Source organism: Capricornis sumatraensis, chromosome 8 (genome assembly GCF_032405125.1).
Source record: "Capricornis sumatraensis isolate serow.1 chromosome 8, serow.2, whole genome shotgun sequence".
Taxonomy (NCBI): Eukaryota; Metazoa; Chordata; class Mammalia; order Artiodactyla; family Bovidae; genus Capricornis; species Capricornis sumatraensis.
Genome location: NC_091076.1, coordinates 85,387,889 through 85,407,873, shown reverse-complemented (window position 1 = coordinate 85,407,873; position 19,985 = coordinate 85,387,889). Strand labels below are relative to the sequence as shown.

General features: G+C 54.2%; 2 protein-coding genes across 8 annotated transcripts in view; one reads left to right on the top strand and one right to left on the bottom strand.

Annotated features, from left to right (window-relative positions):
- Window positions 1-9,245, top strand: TMEM11 (transmembrane protein 11). Its single transcript, XM_068978122.1, has 2 exons — window positions 1-86; window positions 8,467-9,245. The coding sequence occupies exons 1-2, from the start codon at window positions 25-27 to the stop codon at window positions 8,981-8,983; spliced, it is 579 nt and encodes a 192-aa protein (XP_068834223.1). The 5' UTR covers window positions 1-24; the 3' UTR covers window positions 8,984-9,245.
- Window positions 9,246-10,387: 1,142 nt separating this feature from the next.
- DHRS7B (dehydrogenase/reductase 7B) overlaps window positions 10,388-19,985 on the bottom strand; it is a 43,255-nt gene continuing 33,657 nt past the window's right edge. For 3 of the 7 annotated variants that reach the window (XM_068978453.1, XM_068978455.1, XM_068978454.1), the window contains exons 3-7: window positions 17,535-17,644; window positions 14,679-14,895; window positions 14,246-14,338; window positions 12,148-12,300; window positions 10,388-10,798 (exon numbers count right to left, since the gene is read on the bottom strand). In XM_068978453.1, coding sequence (XP_068834554.1) covers window positions 10,593-10,798; window positions 12,148-12,300; window positions 14,246-14,338; window positions 14,679-14,895; window positions 17,535-17,644 — 779 coding nt within the window. In that variant the 3' untranslated portion in view covers window positions 10,388-10,592. The remainder of the gene's footprint in view (window positions 10,799-12,147; window positions 12,301-14,245; window positions 14,339-14,678; window positions 14,896-17,534; window positions 17,645-19,985) is intronic. The other 4 variants (XM_068978456.1, XM_068978457.1, XM_068978458.1 and 1 more) reach the window with 4 other exon arrangements.

Sequence of the window (19,985 nt, the reverse complement as noted above, 5' to 3'; positions counted from 1 at the left end):
GTTCGCGAGCGGAGAGTCTCCAAGATGGCCGCGTGGGGAAGGAGGCGTCTCGGCCCGGGCAGCGGCGGTGGCGGCGCTCGAGAGAGGTGAGGCGCGGGTTGCTGCCCGCGAGCTGTTTAGGGCGGGAAACCGGCAGGGCTCTTTGGACTGCAGCGCCGTCCCTGCCTCCACCCCGGGGTTCTCCCCGGTCCGCCCCCGGGCGCGCGGGGTCTCAGTTCCGGTCGACGCGGTCTCAGCGGGCGGCTCGGGGAGGGGTGATGGCTGGCTGGGCACTGCCGGGCCGCGGCGGAACCCGCCTGTATGCAGCGAGCCGAGCGGCGCCGGAGCCCCCGCCCACCTGGCCGCGCGCGTAGTCTTCTCTAAGCCGCAGCGAGGAGTGGTTCTCGGGACGGAGAAGGGGAAGCTTTCTCAGGGACCCGGTGCGTGACGGACGGGACGGACCGCACGGTTACCGAGGGGCCTCAGCTTTCCGCGCTGTTGCTCCGGGCGGGGAGCTGACCGCTTTCGCCCGGGGGTGACCCTTGGGACTTTGGAGGCGTCTCCGTGAGCGCCCCTGCTGTGGAAGTCCTTTGCAGTGACCTTCCCTAACGAATGTGCGTGAGTAGGGAACCGGGGGCTTGGTTCTTCCCAAGGTGGATCTGGATGTGAAGGACTCATTTGTAGATGAGAGTGGAGTAGTTGTCGTGTTTCGTGTTGAATTTACAGTTTTTGCTTCTGGAAAACAGTTTCAGCTTAGTAGAAGCTGTTCAGACACCAGAAGTTTGGGAAAGCAGATGTACTAGTGGAGTCACACGCCTTGTACTGTCCTGACCCTTCTGTTACTAGTGGGCTGGTGCGGCAGAAATCAGCAGGATCTCCGTGGTGTTTTGTTTTCTGTTTTCCCCCAATGAGGATTGCTAAACAGAAAAGTTATATTCCCCCCCTCCCCGCCTCGCCCCCGCCTTTTCTCCCAACTACTCTGCGTTATTCTTTTTCTTTGATTGTTTGCACCACCTACTCTTTGCGGTCGCCTTCTGTTTGGTTGTGGTTTAGTTCGCTAAGTCGTGTCCCACTCTTGGGACGCCATGGACTGTAGCCTGCCAGGCTCCTTTGTCCATTGGATTTTTCCAGACAAGAATACTTGAGTAGGTTGCCATTTCTTTCGCCAGGGGGGTCTTCCCGATCCAGGGATCGAACCCGGGTCTCCTGCATTGCAGGCAGATTCTTTACCAGCTGAGGTTAGTTGTGTTGATAGAACCCTCTAGCTTGCATTTTATTCTTGAGCCCAGAGTTACCCAACCTTGTCTCTTTTGCACTTCCTCTTCCTTGAAGAAGCAGCAGTAAATGGCTAGCAGGTACTTTTGTTTTTCCAACTCCCACCCAGCGTTTCTTAGATCCTACCATAAAAAGTTACGGAGGTGATCGCCTTACTGGATAGAAACAACAGAAAGAGCCAAATGGGGAGACCCAGACTTCATACAGCGCCGTGCCAGCGAAACAGAAGCCTTTACTGATCTAAGAAATTAGATATGGGGTTTTTTTTCTCTTTGGTTTCAGACAAGTGTTAATTCAAAATTGAGTTTGCAAATGCGGATCCCAAAGGCTGAATCTAGTCCTTGACTGTGACTCTCAGTTTTTAAAAGAATTTAAGTTACCAGTGCTTGTAAATGGAAAAACTTCACATTAAAGCCCCCTTGGAAAGCTCTCATTGGCTCTCTTTGGTCAGGGCAGGTGCTCATCATTCCTACCTGACAGCTTGACTCATTGCAGTTACATGCCGGGTCTCCTTTAGTGTTCCCACTACACTCTTTGGCCTGAACAGCAGGCTCTGCTTGTACATGCACATGTTGTGTGTCAGCCAGGAATGGGGCGTCTAGTTTTGTGGTTTGGGTGGCACCATCTGCCCTCCTCCTAGATAACGTGGTGTGGCTGTGGGACCCCTCTGTTTGCTCTGCTGGAGGAGTGTTTGCCTGGGCCTGGTTTACCTGAGCTGCACACTGAGGCCGGGGGTGGAACCTAACCCGCCCAGGCACACCTCCATTCCTGCTCAGTGGGTGGGAGTACTTTGGGGTGGGGCAGGCGGATTAACTGCCCACAGCATAGACTGAAGCCCAGGCCGACTAGAGGCTCCGTGACTACAGTAGGCTGTTTATGGCGCTCTTAAATGACTTTGTTCCATGTCACATTTGTGCTGACTCAGATTTCAGCTCCACACTGTAAGACCACTTTCCCAAGTTGTCTCACACCCTTGGTTGGAATCTGGTTTATGCTGACACTCTAGGAAACATGGTCTGGTGTGGGGTATTGGCTGGAGCGGAGCAATGCTTTGGGCAGGCTTTCCAGATTTGCCCGTAGCCACAAACTCCAAAGCCTGCCTTGTGCTTGAAGGCCCTGCCTGGTGCCCGACAGTTGGCAGGAGTTGCTGCTGTCATCTCTGTGTTAGTGGCTGTCCAGTTTAGAAGGGACACTGTGTGGGTTCTTGCTTTACCTGGTTCTTGAGTCTAGAGCTGTGTTAATTCAGTGCCCACTTGTCATTTGCAGCAGTTAAATCTAAATTAAAGTGAAAACTTCAGCTCCTCAGCCACAGTACTCACATTGCAAATGCCCAGTAGCCAACCATGGCTCGTGGCTCATATACTGGATGGTGAAGATAGAGAACAGAAAAGTCAGCGGTGGTCTAGACCAGGATAAGAGAGGGATGGAAATAAAGAATGAAAGCCGCTTGCATGTTTTTAACGTCTGTTTTATTGAAGTAGAGTTGATTTACAATGTTGTGTTATTTTTTTTTTTTTTTAAGAGAATCCCTAGGCTTCCAGTAGAAGCTGTTGGTCTGGACCCTTTTAAAGTCTTTATTGAATTTACTACAAAATTGCTTCTGTTTTATGTTTTGTTTTGTTTTCTTGGCCATGAGGCATGTGGGATCTTAGTTCCCCAACCAGGGATCAAACCCAGATTGCCTGCATTGGAAGGCAGAGTCTTTACTACTGGACTACTAGAGAAGTATCCCCCCCGCCCTTTTTTTTTTTTTTTTAAATTGCATCAGGTCTTGCTTGTGGAGCACCAACTCTTCCCTTGAGTCACGTGGGCCTGCCTTTCTCGAGTGGAAGCACATGGCTCAGTCGCTGCAGCTCATCGGTTTCCTTGCCCCTTCTAACTGTTGTGATTGATTCTGCTGTGAACATGGGTGCAAAAATGTGTTTGAATGTGAGTCCTGCTTTTAATTATTTTGGATCTATACCTAGAAACAGGACTGCTGGATAATATGGTAGCTCTATTTTTTTGAGGAACTTCCACACATTTGCCACAGTGGCTGCTCCAATTTACATTCCCATCAACAATGCATATGTGGGATCCTCCCGAACCAGGACTTGAACCTGTGTACCCTGTATTGGGAGGTGGATACTTAACCACTGGACCACCTGGGAAGTCCCTAACTGGCCTTTGAGTCCACAGCATAGGATTTTACCGATTTCCTTGGCTCCTGAGGAAGTAATTTGGTGTTTACCAAAAGTGGGTTTTCCTAGACCCCAGGGAGGTGGAGGAGGGGAGGATTGGTAAAGGCTACCACCTGGTGTGGTCCCATGACCCCATACTTCCTGGGTGGGAAGCAACTTTGTTAATAATTTTTAACAATATATTCATTTAATTTTCACAATAATTTAACAGTTCTTCAGCCACAGGTGCTCTAATCACTGTAATTTTCTCTCGTCACTCTTTTTTGCTGTGCTGGGTCTTCATTGCTGCACACTGGCTTTCTCTAGTTGCTTCTCGTGGTCTTCTCATTGTGGTGGCATCTCTTGCTGGGGGGCACAGGTTCCAGCACAGGCTCAGTAGTTGGTGCACCAGCTTAGTTGCCCCACGCATGTGGGATCCTCCCAGACCAGGACCTTGCATTACAAAGTAGATTCCTAATCACTGGACCACCCAGGAAGCCCTCTTGTCACTCCCTTCCAAAGTACTTTCTCTAAGTCTGTTGGGAACCTGGCACTTTCGGGCCCGGGGCAGGGGCAGAGGGTGACTGTGATGAAGATAGTCACAGCCCTCAAGGAGCTTTGCGTCACCTCCTTCTGTGTTTGAGCTGAGTACAGGAGCCCAGGGCCACTCCAAAATGTCCCTAATGTAGGTCCTCGTCCTGGTTCAGTTTACCTGGCTCCAGCATGACCAGAAAAGATGGTGGGCTGCAGGGCCAGTGCCCACTTTAGTGGGACAGGGACACAGACCACAAGGCTGTGAGACCACCTTGGCCCCGGGAGTGCAGGCCTCTTCATGGGGCCCAGGAAGTTGCTGGAGCAGGAGGGGTTCCTTCCCCTCAGCTGGAGGCCTCGGCCTATCTGGTCTCCTCTACCTCAAGGGATACAAAGCTACTGGTTTAAGAAAACCTTTATAAAACTTTCTCATTATAAAATAAATGGGTGTTTATTTTTTGTTTTTGAAAAGTACAGAAAACTATGAAGAAAAGTAAAATTTCAAAAGTTACCTGTTGGGCCATCATCTTTATTGGCTTTTCTCATACATAGCATCTTTAATGCTTTCCAGCAGGTATCTTGTCTTGGAGTTATAAAAATTGTATGTTAAATCCATCAAAAGTCCTCTCTAACATGTGAAAAGTTGCAAACTTGCTACCACATGTGAGGCCCTGGAGGCATGAGGCTGAACGAAGAAAGCAGCCCCAGCACATGTGCCCTGCGATGCCTTCCTGCCAAACACCCAGAAGAGGCAGGTGTGGAGTTGGGAAGTCAGCTGGTGATTGCCAGGAATGGTTGGTGATTGCCAGGAACGGGGGTCGTGGGGGATGGGGAGCAGCGGGGTTACTCTTTGAAATGAAGAAGACGCTCTAAAACTGATTGTGTGTTAACTCGGTGACAGTGTCGAGCCACTGACTTGTGCGGTGTAAGTGGGTGAACCTATTTCAATAAAAGCGGTCATGTAGGAAGCACAAATCAGAACTACCATGAGATGCCACCTCACACCACTGTAGGGCTTACTGTTGAAAAAACAGAAAACAAAAGTGTTGGCAGGGATGCAGAGAAAAGGGAACTCTTGTGCACTGTTGGCGGGAGTGTAAATTGGTGCGGCCACTATGGCAGTGTGGAAGTTTCTCAGAAAATTAAAAATAGAGCTACCATATGGTCCAGCAATTCCATTTCTAAGTATATATCCAAAATAATTAAAGCAGGGACTCAGACATATTTTTACACCTATGTTCACGGCAGCTAGAAGGTGAAACCTACCCGTCAGCCATGGATCGGTAACAGAATGTGGTCTCTACATACAAGGAAAAAGGAAGGAAATCCTGACACGCTGCGATGTGGATGAGCCGTAAGGATATTATGCCAAGTGGAATGAGCCAGCTGCTAAAAGAAGTATCACGTGGTTCCACCTATACGAGGCCCTGGAGCAGTCAGATTCATGGAGAGACCGCAGAAGGCAGCGTGGGAGTTGTGGTTTAATGGGGACAGAGTTTTAGTTTTGCAGGACAAAAAAGTTCTGGAGATTGGTTGCCCAACAGTGTGAGTGTATTTAACCTTACTGAATTATATACTTAAACTGGTTAAGAGAGTAAATTTCCTGTTAATGTATTTTACCATAATTTAGAAAAGATCAATAAACCAAGTGCTAGCATTTCCCTGGCCACACGTCCCTCCCTGCAGACAGCAACCACCTCACTCCTAAACTCTCCATCATCTCCATGACACCGTGTGTGTGTGTGTGTGTGTGACACTTGCTTGGCTCTGTGTGCTTCTGGTCGTGTGTGTGTCTCTTTCTCTGCTCTTGTAAGGGGCCTTTTGCTCTCACCAAGCAGTACTGCTGTGAACATTCTTGTGCAACCCTGACTTTGGGAGGAGTCTCCAGACTTTGAGGGTTCCATGCCTGAGGTCCCTGTAATCCCAGGTTCCTTTGAAACTGGCTTTGTGAGGGTGTGGGGTCTGTCCTATGGGTTCTTCATGGGGTTCCCAGGGTGCCGTTGATGACTTGCCTGGGTGCTGCTGGGGCTGATTCACATGAGGAGGGGGAGACCGACTAGCTGGAAGCAAGATGATCAGCCCCTGACCCCACAGCAGCAGGAGCCTGGCAGGCCGTGCTGTGCACTGGCCAGTCCCACTAGTTCCACAAAACCTGCTGGATTCAGAGGGTTCCGAATCAGTTAGTAAAATCGGCTCCTTTTCTTACTGGACCCACTCTGCTCCCTCCCCAGGGACAGTCATAACTCTCAGGTCTTAAATCTGCTCAGCAGCGTTCTGTGCATGTAGAAGCAAACGTAACTCTTTCACAGAAAAGCACGGAAGATGGCAGGCTACAAACACTGTCCTCTACTTGACTTTTTCACTTTCTTTGAAGGCTTTTCCATTATCAGCCTGCTCTCAGTTTTGTTTTTTAATATGGACTCCTTTGACTGTTCTCTTACTGTTCATTTCTCACCTTCAACAAAATGAAAAAATACAGTCCCTTAGTAAGGCTCAAAGGACCCCAGTTAGCTATTGGTGGTGTTTTTAATTTGCCTTTGTGTACAGGGTTCAAGTTGGCTGGTGATGCTGAGATGGTTCAAGGTAACCCTCTAAGTGGGTTCTTTCCTTAGCTGGGTTACTTTTGACCCAGAAACACAGGCTGATACCTCCAGTGGGCACTGGGGTAGCCAGGCTTGGTGGCCATGGCCCCGGCTTCTGAAGCAGTAGTCTCTGTCAGCGGGGGGGACTGGCTGGATCTGGGGGTCTAGGCAGGGTGGAGGGCACCCCAGCTGAGGGTGTGGGTGCTGACCACAGGGTGGGTCCTCTGAGTGAGTGGCTCTTGTGAGTCTGTGTGGGCCTTGCACTTGTCCCCATTCCTGCAGGGGACCTGTTTCTCTAGGTGTTGCAGTCCGTCCTCTCCTGAGGGTAAAGAGGTTTGGCTTCTGAAGCAGAAGTAGTGGTGAGCCCAGGCTGGCATGCCCGCTGTGCTGGCTCCTAGCCTGCTGTGTGAGAGGGCCCCTAGGAGGGTGAGTTCGTGGTGATGGACAGGAGTCCGCAGCGGGTGATCGCCTGGTCCACACCCCCTCAGCTGGGCCGTCCTGACTGCCCCTGTCCACTGACTGTTGCTCTCTGTCCTGTCTGGGCTGAGCCAGGAGCCTGGAGGGACCTGTGGCACACGCACCAGTCAGTGGGGATGGCCTTGCCCAGCATGTCTGTGGGAGGAGCCAGGGAAGCCTTCCTCCAGGGTGGGTGCTAGCTCAGCCGGAGAGGTGAAGGCCAGGGAGCTGGGAAGGGCTGGGTGAGCAATCAGGTGAGGGTGGGGCCTGCCCACTGACATGCCCCCGAGATGGAACAGTCTGTTCAACTGATGCTTTCCTGTTGGGCCTGTCTTCTCACTGCACTTGGGGTGGCCACAGTCTGCCAGGCAAGCAGAGCACTGCAGTCAGGTAGATCAGGGTTTGGGCAAGAATGCTCTGTAATTCCGACCTTGTCTGTGTGTCTTGCTCTCAGTGCTCCAGAGGGACTCAGTGGCCAGAAAGCTCCACTTGGATTCCGACAGCAAGGCCTCACCCACAGAACCCCCTCTGTGGGTCAGCAGGGTGTACAGACCCCGCCCTGCCCTCCCCGAGCTCCTCTCCCGCTGCCTGGCTGCCTGTCTCAATTATGAACTTGAGAGCACAAAGGAGATCCCAGGCCAGGATGGCTCCTCTGAGACTGAGGTCATGCCTCATAGGTTTGCTTGTCTGCTAAGGAGCTGAGTCCCACCTGGAGCCTGTCTCCTTTCTGAGTTAAAAAACCAAATCGGGAGACTCCAGCAACGCCCCAGAGGAAGACCATCTCTTCCAGGTTCATTGATTTCGGTGGTTCAGCTCATTAACTGCCTAGAAAGGCTGCCCTGCTAACTGGACCCTGTAGCCAGTGCCTGGGGGTGTCCCATCCCCAGGGGACGGCTTCTTCCCACACACACAGTTTAATGGGGGCCTGTGACTTAATTGGGGGGCTTCCCCGAGCCCACCTTAGTTACGGTTAACTATTCTAGGATAAAGAGCCCCTGCCTAACTCCTGGAGGCCAGTGGTGCCGCCTCACCGTGCCCGCTGCAGCCTCAGGAGAGCATCAGGCCCACTGTTCATTCGCCTGGAAGGAAGCTCTGCTTCCTGAGTGTGCGCACTTGTTTGCTTGGGTAGCTTTTCCCACCATATCCCCTGGGAGCATGACCAGAAGGGCACCAGCAGCCAGCTCCCCACTGCCCCTCCATCCTCCCAGAGCTCTGCCTGACAGTCCGGCCTCTGCTGCCCTGAACACACAACTGTTTCCCACTTCAAAGGAAACACTGACCGTGGAGATTCTGGGGTGACCTCACTCCACACGCCTTCCCTGGTCCCAACGTGCGCGGTTGCCGACTGGGAAGCTCTGAGCCCTGCCCCCAGTGGCCTTTGGGTATGTGAGGGGTGGTGGGAGGCTTGCCTCTGTATCTCCCGGCCACAGAGCAGCCACCAGTGCCTGACTGTCTCCTTTTTCTCCTCACCTCTCCTTCCTAAGGGTGAGCCTGTCGGCCACAGACTGTTACATCGTGCACGAGATCTACAACGGGGAGAACGCCCAAGACCAGTTTGAGTATGAGCTGGAGCAGGCCCTGGAAGCCCAGTACAAGTACATCGTGATCGAGCCCACGCGCATCGGCGACGAGACGGCCCGCTGGATCACCGTGGGCAACTGCCTGCACAAGACCACCGTGCTGGCGGGCACCGCCTGCCTCTTCACCCCGCTGGCGCTGCCCCTGGATTACTCCCACTACATCTCCCTGCCCGCAGGCGTGCTGAGCCTGGCCTGCTGCACCCTCTACGGCATCTCCTGGCAGTTTGACCCCTGCTGCAAGTACCAGGTGGAGTACGACGCCTACAGACTGTCCCGCCTGCCCCTGCACACACTCACCTCGTCCACCCCGGTGGTGCTGGTCCGGAAGGACGACTTGCACAGAAAGAGACTGCACAACACGATAGCGCTGGCGGCCCTGGTGTACTGTGTCAAGAAGATCTACGAGCTCTGCGCTGTATGACCGCACTGCGCCGAGCCGCGAGGCGGCCAGGCTGGGGAGGCATCTGGCGTCACGGTCGTTATTTTAAAGAAATAACAGGTGACAAGTGCACCAAGGGCTTTCAGCTCGTCACACTGAGATGTGGATTTCCGCCACCATGGGGCCTGCGGCTGTGGAAGGCCCACTGGGCAGCCGGATGTGATGGAAGCAAGGCTCCGGAGGGGGTGTGGACGCGCTTGGGGGTCGTTAAGTGTGTCATTTAACTGTACCATCCAGAGCCAGCCAGAGGCTAGTGACCATTAAAATGATAAGAATTTCAGCTCCAGGTGTCTGCTCTCTCGTGACGGCCCTGGTGGGAGCGTGCAGGCAGCAGAAGCGGGCACCACTTGCAGCAAGAATAAACCTCTCACCAGGCAGGCCCAGCCCCTCCCAGAGGAGCCTCATGTCTCACCTGGGCCTCTGTTCAAGGAGCACTGCCCGGGGCTGCTCGGGTGGGGCGGGGCAAGGCCAGGCCTGCCAGCCTCTGGGTCTCTGCTGAGTTTGCGTAGAGAGCTGGGGCCTGGGTTCTGTTGTCCAGGTTCTGATTAGGAAAACAAACTAATGCCTGTGTCTTTTTTTAAGCATCGAAGCTGTCTTGCTGTGGACCCTGAGTTCAACCTGCTGCCCCAGGCTGAGGGAAGACTTCCCCTCGTCTTCCACCAAAGAGGGGGCCCTGCCACCCCAAGACTCTGCTCAGGCCCCCCTGAGGGCACATGTGTGAGTGACACCTGGAGTTTCAGAGGGTCCCTCGGGAAGGTCAGATACCAGAGTGAGAACCGGTGCAGGGGAGGCATTGAGGTGCATGGGGCGACGGGGCCATTTGTTTACCGGGGGAGAGCCAAAGATTTTAGAACAGTTAGAGAAGCTCTGACTTAATTCCAAGAGGCCTGGGAATGCTAGTCTTCACCTGGGTGGCATATGGTCCACAGGTAACCTGGCAGTGATTTGGACCTCGTGTCCACCGTGCAGTGCCCACCACCCTCCTGAGCCTGTGGGGTTGGAACGGAGTGGGGGCCAGATCTGAAAAGGGAGCCTGGCTCTGCCTGCAGACCAGACTTGGGGGAGGTGGCCAGAGGCAGACAAACAGCGGCCACGTCAGGGCAGCTGAGCAGAATCTGTCACTGAAACAAGCCTGGTGCAGGAGGGCAGCTTCCACGCACTGAACAACAGGGAGGCCAGTCACATGCTGACCATCTGCTGCGTTGACCAAGACATTGGGGGTCCCGTCAACAATGTGAAGGCCGCTGCCTCCTCGCTGAGAACCAGGTTCAGGTGACATGAGGGTGTCTTCTGGCCCTAAGATGCAGAGGCTGAGGTATAAAAGAGGCGTAGTTCTGCCTGCCCTCGGGGACCACAGCTCTCAGGCTCCTTCCTTTATTTCATGTCCCAGAGTTTAGACCCTCCACCTGGAGGAAGCTGTCTCTCACCCTTCTTGGTTCCCAGACGTCCTCCTAGTTCCCGTCCCCCACCAGCAGGCCTGGCCAGGGGTCCGCAGGGAAAGCGCGTCTCCCTTCTTCCCCACCCATGAGGCAGAAGTCCAACACAGTCCCCATGGAGTGGTGACTGCCCCACCTGCCCACCAGGACGGGCACTAGCTGTGCTTGGACTTCCGTTCCTTCCTGGCCCGGGAGGCCATGAGTCTGAAGAAGAGCCCAGGAGCCAGAGTTCGAAGGTAAACAGCCAGGGAAGGCATCAGGTCGGCCAGCACCACATCCTTCTTCTTCTTCCCCAGAGCAGCCAGGATGTCTTGGGCCACCTGCACAGGACTTCGGCCCTGGGCTGTCGTCTCATCCATCACTGAAATGAAACAGGAAACTCACTGAGCTTGGGGGCAGAAGCCCCAAGGAGGACCTGAGTCAACTCTGGACACTGGGTCCGCCAGGGAGCTCTCCCAGGGGCTTGGGCAGCAGGTGCAGCGACCGTCCCTGCAGTCCAAGGAGGGAGGTGGACAGCTCAGAACTTCGGTCCATAGCCAGGGGGTGCCCAGCAGATGCTCCCTCACTCCCTGACCTGGGGCATTTCAGCCAGTTGGGGCAACCAGTGACTAAGGGTGCTGTGCCAGGGCAGGGGGCCAGGTGGGTGGGAGGGCTGCAGAGCACGCTGGCTGGAGTGAGAGGAGCGAGGCAGGTGGCAGGGCCTCTGTCTTGGGTGTATGGGTGACAGGCAGGAAGGAAGCCTTGGTTGGTTTTGTGGACCAGAGGTCAATGCAGGGAGGGGCACAAGATGTTACTTTTTCCCTTGTCACTGGTGAACTGTGCCCACAAAGCAGGAGCAGCAGGCAAGGGGAGGCCACCCACAGCCACGGTGCTGCCCAGCTTCCTCCACCATCAACACAGAACAGTAGGTTTCTGGTGGCTGCTCATTTTTAAATGCCACAGAGGAAATTTTTAAGAAAGATTCTTGGGACTTCCCGGGTGGTACAGTGATTAAGACTCTATTTCAATGCTGGAGGCATGGGTGCAATCCCTGGTCAGGGAACTAGATGCCACAAGTCATGGGGCGTGGCCGCCATCCTGGGAATAAATACATATGAACTTACCCAGCCCCGTGCCTCTCTATGGCTTCTGCTGCCTTGCTGAGTGAGGGGGCTGCTGTCCTGGGCATGGGTGGTCTTGGTTCAGGCTTGGCCAGGAGGCCCCTAATGAACACCCAGCATACTCCCAGGAGCATGTCCCAGGAGGCAGGCCCCGAGTAAGCGCAGGAAGGCAACTCATGTGGGTCCACCAGCTGGGGAGGCAAAAGCCAGCTGGTCCTGGTTGGCCCCACCTGCACGCTGAGCCTTGCCGATCCAGCCACTAGTGCTGACTGCAGGTCAGCTCTGTGCTGTCTTTGGCCTCTGCCTACCCCTGAAGTCTTGTCCTCCCAACACTGCAGAGGAACCTCATGGGAAGAGACTTGGCCTGGTCACTTTAGCACTAACAGCGGGCTAGCTGGAGTCCTGTCAGCGTCTCCCAAGCGCTGGTGTGGGCTTGTTCCCACAACTTCCTCCAGCCTGCAGAGTTCAGGGTAGAGATGGTTGGTGCTGAGGTTGGTCATCAGTATATATGACCAACCTCACAATGTCAGGTGGTTTAAACTGATACTCTGAATGAAAACTGCAAGATCATCAGGGAGCTTTCACAGAGGAACGCACGCAGGGGCCTCACCTCCATACTTGGACCCGTCGGCTGTGACTGCATTAAGGGAGAGATTGGTGTGGATGTAGCCGGGACTGATGACCGTCACCTCGATGTCATGCTGTTCCACCTCAGCCCGCAGACAGTCAAAGAAGGCCTGGGTTGCATGCTTGGAGGCCGCGTCTGCAAAAGTCGGTGACCAGGGAGGGTAGGATGATGCCCGTCAGGACCCTGAACAGGAGGGCATCAGGTCTCCCACTCCAATTCAGGGAATACCCTGTGCATCTTAACGTACATGTACTCAACTCACACAGAACACGACATAGCACATACGGTCAAAGGTTCATGGGCATTCTTGCTCCTGCAAGTTCTAAGTGTGAATTTAATCTAAATTAAAAGTTTAAAGTCTACTGTGTAAAACATTCAGATAGTTCAGAAGAAACTAAAGGAAGAAAGCGAAAGTCCTCCCCACACCTTCAGCGCAGTTCCTCAGAGGGGCCAGGCTGCTGGTGTCTCACGCCAGCCAGGTCCCTGCACACATGAGGGCATGGCCACAGGCTGCTCCTGTGGTCCATGTTACTCATGCTCAGGGTTCTCTGTGTGGAAGGCTGGCTGGGCAGCTGCCGTGTGACTCAGGGTCACAGCCACAGAACGGGCTCAGCGTTGTTTTAGGTTTCATCACTGAAAATGAATGTCCAGGGATGCTCCCTGCCTGCATGGCAGCACATGTGTAAACCCACGCCAGGCCTCCTCAAGTCTGTCAGCTCCCTCGGGGCAGCCTCTTGTGTGGAAGAGTCCCCAGAGTTCCGCACGCTCACCTCCTGGATCCTCCCATCTGGCCTCACAACAGCCCCGAGAGGATGAAGCGCCCCCCGCCCCCAGCCCTTCTCGACTGGGGATCGCTGCCTGTGGGTTGGCCAGTGCGCCCAGGAGGCACCACCTTGTCCAGCCTGGGGGTTATGAAGCTTCCTGACCAAGTGTGACCTACGCAGTCACAGCCAAGAGGACGATAAAATTCAGAAAGACCAAATCCAGTGACATCTAGAAACAACTCAGTACAAAAAGCACTGTGCACCCCCCACCCCCACCCCTGAATGCCTGGTGTGGCCCCTGCTGTCAGCTGTGATGCCCACACATTTCCTGAGGAAGCCACCCACCAGCCCAGGACAAGTGTGGACATGGCATCCCCAGGCGTCTCAGGGCATCCTGAGTGTGGCCACGGGGGTGAGGGAGCTGGTGTGGGCTCACAAGCCCCACAGCTGGCCCTGGATACACGCTTGCACCAGGAGCGCTGGGCTGCGTCCAGTTCTGATGGGCTCCCTGTCCAGCTGAGGGTGCCATGTGGCCGTCCTCGCCAGGCTTTGCCCCTCCCCTCCACACGCCCTCTCCCCTCCACATACCCCTTCCTCGCAGCTGCCTCAGGTATCTGGGGGTGGGGAGCTCGGTTACAACAGTGTTTCCTTGCAGACAGTGAACCAAAGAATGCAGTTACCAGGACAGTTTTTAAACGAAAGTAGAATCTGCCTGCTGGTGCCCCGTGATGGTGCAGTCCCACCATCCTGGCACAGCTGTACACACTGGGAGGTGAGTCTAAACTGAGGTTGAGCTGGCAGCATTCCCACTTTCTGGGACTAATCTTATTGAAACCCTCTCACAGCGAGTGAGTGCCCAGAGAGAAACACTGAAGGATGCTGCAGGCAGCACATCCCTGCTGCTGGCCACTGAGGAAGGCAGCTCCCTCAGGCACCGAGACAACTCCCGAGTTACATGACGCCTATCCGTTCAGCAAGTAGGGAGCTGAGTGGAAAGATACTGTCAAGCGGAATAACGGAAGCACAGAACTGCGTATCGGCCCCAGCGCTGCACGCCTCATCACACGCAGAACTCTGGAGGCGTGTGCAGTAACCGGACGGAGGGGCAGCACCTGTGGGCTGATGGTGGTGGTGGCACTGGGAGGGGGCCTGGCACGCGGTCACATGTGGCGTGAGGAGTGGAGCTGGGACTGAGCCCAGGCTTCTGCTCAGGGGCGCACGCCTCTCAGGTCCCCACATGCTCTGTGCTGAGTGTCCGGGGTAAACAGCAATGGACGTGGGGGCAGGAGTGTCTGACGGGAGGAGGAAGCACTCACACGCAGATCGGAAAGGCAGGCTGATCTTGCCCTGGATGCTGCTGATCGCAACCACGTGGCCCTGGCGCCTTCTGATCATGGCAGGCAGGAGCGCTGTGAGGAGAGGGCAGAGGTCACCGTTGCTCACATGGAGAGCCTGGGGAGGGCCACATCTGAGAGTGCTCAGCCCCCTGTGCCCTGCTGTGAGAACCGTGGCAGGACGACAGCATGCCTCTGCTGTGCCCTGCCTGCACCCGGTAGGTCGCCAAACACAGTGGGACGTGGAGGCAGCGACACAGCACAGGCCCAGGCCCAGAAAAGCCAACCCTGAGTCGCAAGGACAGCACTGACCCCAGGGTGGAGTAAGACAGCAGGTCCAGGAAGAAGGAGCCACAGGAAATGGAAACAATGCCAGCCTGCCTGGGCGCTTCTCCCTTCTGACCCAAGGCCTTACCCTTTGTCAGAGCTACTGGACCAAAGTAGTTTGTCTCCATCACCCTCTTGTCCACGTCTGGGCTGGTGTCCACAATGGCGCCTCGGTAGCTGATCCCAGCATTATTGATGAGCACGTCCACGTGGCCAAAGCACTGCAGGATCTCAGAGGCAGCCCCTGCTATGGCCCCAGGGTCTGCGAGGTCGAAGGCCACCGTGTAAGGCTTGTGTGTCTGCACCTGGTCAAGTGCAACAGAAGCCAAACATACCTTCAGAGTGATGGTCTGGCCTGGCTCCTCATGGTGGGGGCGGCCTAGCGTGAAGGACAGGCTGCAGCTTCCCTGAAGAACGTAGCCTGCCCGTCATGCTCACACCTGACGTGGGCAGCACTGTGGGCAGGGGTCACAGACGAGGTGAGCAGGGGCCCCTCCACCCTGGGCCAGCAGGACGCTGTACACTGTCCCATGTTAACAGAGCTGCTATGCCTCTCAAGCCAAGTCAGTTTATTCACAAAACATTGTTATAAAATCCTACGTGCCCCATGCTGGAGACAGTAAAAGCAAGGCAGACACGTCTCTGTCCCAAAGCATCTGGTCTCATGGGAAAGACTGACACACTAAAGCTGTAAAGAACATCGAAAGAAGAAAATGACCAGTGGACATTCTGACTCAGAGGATGCCCTGAACCTACGCAGATGAGGGAGGGGTGTGGAGTCGGAGAGGACACGCAGGAGCTGCCCTCTGCCTGGACAGCTCAATGGCAGCAACTCAGCTCTGAGGTCAAACTCTTCGAACACTTGCAGCTTCCAGGGGGCCTGCTCAGCCAGCAAAGTATAGAAAATGTTGCCTGATTTCAACCATAAGCTCTGTGATGAGAAGCTGTGAGAAAGGCAACCCACATTTCTCATGCAGCTTCAGGAGCCAAGGAAGACCCTGTCTCCCAAACACTGGGGCTGTGTTCCAATGGTGGATGCTGTTCTGATGGCTGATCTGTGTCTTCTTGTCCTGGCTGCAGGATACAAGATAAATACAAAACACCCAGCCATGTTTCTACATACCAACAATGAATAATCTGAACAGGGTATTAGGTGAGCAAGACCATTTATAATAGCAGCTAAGAGAATTAAACCCTTCGGAATAAATCTAAAGAGGTGAAAGATTTGTACATGGAAGGCGGTAAGACACGATAAAAATGAAAATTTAACACATGAAAAGACATCCCATGTTCATGGGTTGGAAGACTGAACATTGTTAAGGTGACAATACTATCCAAAGTGATCTAGACTCAACACAATTCCTATTAACATCTCAATGCCATTTTTGTCAGGAAAAAAAAAAATCCTAAAATCCATATAGAAGTGCAGTGGCTATTCAGGAATAGCAGAACAATTTTGGAGACAAGAGCAAAGTTGGAAGATTCACACTTTCAGCCTTTGAAACTTACTACTGAACTATGCGGATTAAAACAGTATGGTACTGACATAAGGACAGGCATATAGATCAGTGGAACAGAATAAAGTGTTCCGAAATAAACCCTCAAATTTAGATTTTTGACAAGGTTGCCAAGGCCATTCAAGAGGGAAAGGAACTCTGGACGAACTAGATATCCACGTGCAAAAGAATGAAGCTGGAGTCCTACCTATCACCATGTACAAACATGGCCTCAAGGGCTTCTCTGGTGGTCCAAGGGTTAAGAACCCGCCTGCCAATGCAGGAGGAGGAGACTCAGTTTTGATCCCTAAGTCAGGAAGATCTCGTGAAGGAAGCAGCAACCCACTCCAGTATTCTTGCCTGGAGAATCCCATGGATAGAGGAGCCTGGCAGGCTACAGTCCATGGCATCACAAAGAGTCAGAGACGACTGAGCACACACACTCAATATCTAGGATATACACAGAACTCCTCAACAACAACCTGATTAAAAATCAGGAACAGGACTTGAACTGACATTTCTCCAACTGAGATATATAAATGAGCACATGAAAAGATGCTCAACACCACCTGTAATTAGGGAAATGCAAGTCAAAACCACAGCGAGATTCCACTTATATCTCCTAGGACAGGATAATTAAGAAACAGAAAACAACAAGTGCCGGATGTGAAGTCAGGACCCTTGTGCAGTGCTGGTGGGACTGTAACTTGGTGCAGCTGCAGTGGAAAACGGTTTGCAGTTCCTCAAAAGGTTAAACTAAATCTACCACAGAGCCTGCCATTCCACTCCCAGGGATGTCCAAAACAGCTGAAAGCAGGGACTGGAGCGGACACACGTCCACCTGGGTCCACATCGGCATCATTCACAATCGCCCAAGGTGGGGATGCCTTGCAGTGCGCCAAGAAAATGGACAGACCAAGTGTGGGACATCTGTATTCACAACGGAATACCAGTCCCTCAGAAAGAGGAAAGAAGTTCGGACACATGCTGTAAGGTAGATGAACCCTGAAGACACTGCGCTTAGAGAAACAGCTAGTCATAGAAAGACAAATAGTTTAATTTTAGGAGGTATCTAGAATAGACATTTCCAGGGACTGGAAAGCGGAGGAAAAAGTGGATTGTTTAAGTGGGAACCCAAGTTTTGCTGGGGACAGACAGGTGATCGTTAGAAACATGGTGCATGCACTTACTATCACTGAACTGTAAGCTTGTAAGAGGTTAAAATGATAAATATGTGTATTTGCCCACAAATAAAACTTCAAGTCATTGCCAACCTCCCACCACCAAAAAGAGATGAACAGGTACTGGGAGGGACGGGGAGAACTCGCAGAGAGACCTCTCTAAGCACGCAGTGGTACAGAGTGGTGGGAATGAGCCCAGTCTACTGTGAAGACCCGCAGATTACGGGCTGCACCTCTTCCCCAGGCAAGTCCCCCAGGCTCACTTACCTCCGGAGCCTGGGAAGCAGCAAGTTCTTGGCTGAGCTCCTCCAGGGCCTCAGCATTCCGGCCACAGAGCACCAGCCTAGCACCAGCAGCGTGAAAAACTCTGGCACATTCTAGGGGACAAGAAAGCAGCCTGTCGTCTGGGCAGACCCAGGCCTTCGGCCCCGTCAGCTCAGCTCCCAGCTCCCCAGCCTCAAACCGCGGGCCGTTTCTTCCCCAAGCATCGGTACTAGCCCCGCTGTGGAGGGGTGTGGGGCTGGGAGTCAGCGCCCTCGCAGAGCCATGTTCAGGGCTGCAACCCATCCACGTGCAGGAGGGAGGCTAGAGCTGGGGGACAGACTGTTGGGTACCAGGCTCAGGACTTTTCAACAGTCTTCAGCTCTGACCCCCGCTGTGAGCAGGATTCCCACTATCACTGCAAAGAAGCTCCGTGAGGCAAGGGATGTGCCCAACAGTCAGCAGCGCCAGAACAGCTCCCCTGCACCCCCTCACCAAGGCCGGTGGTTTGCTGTCACCTCAATACAACAGGCACATGTCTGCCAGGAGCGCTTCTGTGGACACATAGGGGGAGAGCCCCCCAGGGCTGTTCCTCCTGAGATTGCCCAGGCCCAAGGGCTCATAGACACATGCTCTCTGCACACTACGTTGCTCAGTTGTGTCCAACTCTCTGTGACCCCACGAACCATAGCCTGCCAGGCTCCTATCCATGGGATTCTCCAGGCAAGAATACCACAGTGGGTTGCCATTTCCTCTCCACACAGTGAGGACAAAGTGGGGAGGCTGACAGCCTTGCAAGGAGGTTAAAGAACAGCAGGGGGACAATAAGGGGGACATCATTTTAAAATGATCGGGGGCAGGGGGGTGAGACCAGGCTCCTCTGAGTCACTAGAGCATCCAGGTGACAACTAAGACCATGGCAGGGCAGAGTCTGAAACTGCCTGGGCACCTGTCTTCATCAGCATTCTTTGGAGGCAAAGCAAAAAGCAGGCTTGTCAGGAGGGTTCCAGGCAGCTCAGAAATTCAGAGAAGGAGCTGAATGGTCCAGACAGGGGGACAGGAGTGGGCTGCACAGGGTCCCAGGCAGCAGGAGCCCAGCTCTCTGAATGCTGGCAGGTCCCTTCCCCACTTCATCCCCCAGCCTCTCCACAGAGGGGATGGGCCTGCAGACAACTCTGGGTTCCCACAGACACCACTCCCCAGCCACACAAGGGGGCCTCTGACCCGTTCCCTCCAAGCTCTGGTGTCAGAATTCGAGGGAAGGGCCAGATTGGCCATGGTGGGGGCAGAATCACCAGGACTGGGCCAGCCAGGGTTACCTGGGAACCCCAAGACCACAATGGGAAGGGCGGCGGGAGCAAGGAGTGATGCCCCAAACACGGCCGAGTGGTGACTGCCGCAAAGCTCAAAGCCCCTAGGTCAAGGGGACGGACTCAGTCTCCCTGAGAGGCCTCCACATCCTCACTTCCCTCTTGTGAGGACTGAGCGCATCACAGTAGCCTCAGGCAGACAGAAAGTGCCAGCCAGGGCTAAATGTGTTTCTAAGCCCTTTTTAGACTGCTCAAGGGACATCCCTGGTGGTCCACTGATTAGGACTCCCCACTTCCACTTCAGGGGGCGACCGTTCAATCCCTGGTTGGGGAATTAAGATCCCCCATGCCATGCTGCAAGGCCAAAAAATAAAGTAAAAAACTGGATGGTGGCAAAAATGGAAACATGGGGTTTAAAGGGCCACAGCCTTTCCTCGCTGGAGGTCTGGCCTCGCTCAGGTGCCCACGAGCAGGTCTGTGCAGCCCCCACCGCCCCACCTGACCATGCAGCCACCCTAGGTATCAAACTGAGTCTCGGGCCCAGCGGTCAAGCAGAGTCTTAGTGCTGTGGGCTCACAGGAGGGGCACGGATCCAGGGATGGAGGAGGGTCTGGGGTCCAGGCGACATCCTTCCCCGGCCAAAGTGAGGGCCTAATGCCAGCATCCCTCAGGAAAGGAGGGAGGAGGTTCCAGGTGACAACACCCTCTTTCCAGACACAGCTCCTCCAGCAGTCTCACTCGCTCCCCTGATCCAGGTGGAGCTTTCTGGAAGGAGGTTCAGGTCGTGTGGTGTCATCTTCCCTGAAGCCCACCCTGACCAAAGGCTCAAACCCAGACTGAGTCGAGCCCCTGCTCTGGCCCTGGGTGGGCTGCTTGGGTCACAGCCCAGACGAGTCTCCTTGGGTGGGGTGGGTTAGGGGTGGGGGTGCTCTCAGAGACTCTCAGCATTCCCGAGGCCAATTTCCTACCATTCCCAAAGCCCTGCTGGCTTCCTCATCCCGTTTCATCCTGACCTGACCACCACAGGGGACATTCTGTGAGCTGCCACCGAGACGTAAGGTGGGGGACACAGGGGTCCACACAGCTTTGGAGACTGTCATCCACGTCGCAGCGAAACAAAGGGAGGAAATTAGAGCTTGTTCAGGAG

Bases quoted from the DNA above. Each gene is read 5' to 3' on its own strand.
- TMEM11 (XM_068978122.1), top strand. From the start codon at position 25: ATGGCCGCGTGGGGAAGGAGGCGTCTCGGCCCGGGCAGCGGCGGTGGC. The intron at 87-8,466 runs GTGAGGCGCGGG...CTCCTTCCTAAG, and splicing joins GGTGGCGGCGCTCGAGAGAG to GGTGAGCCTGTCGGCCACAG.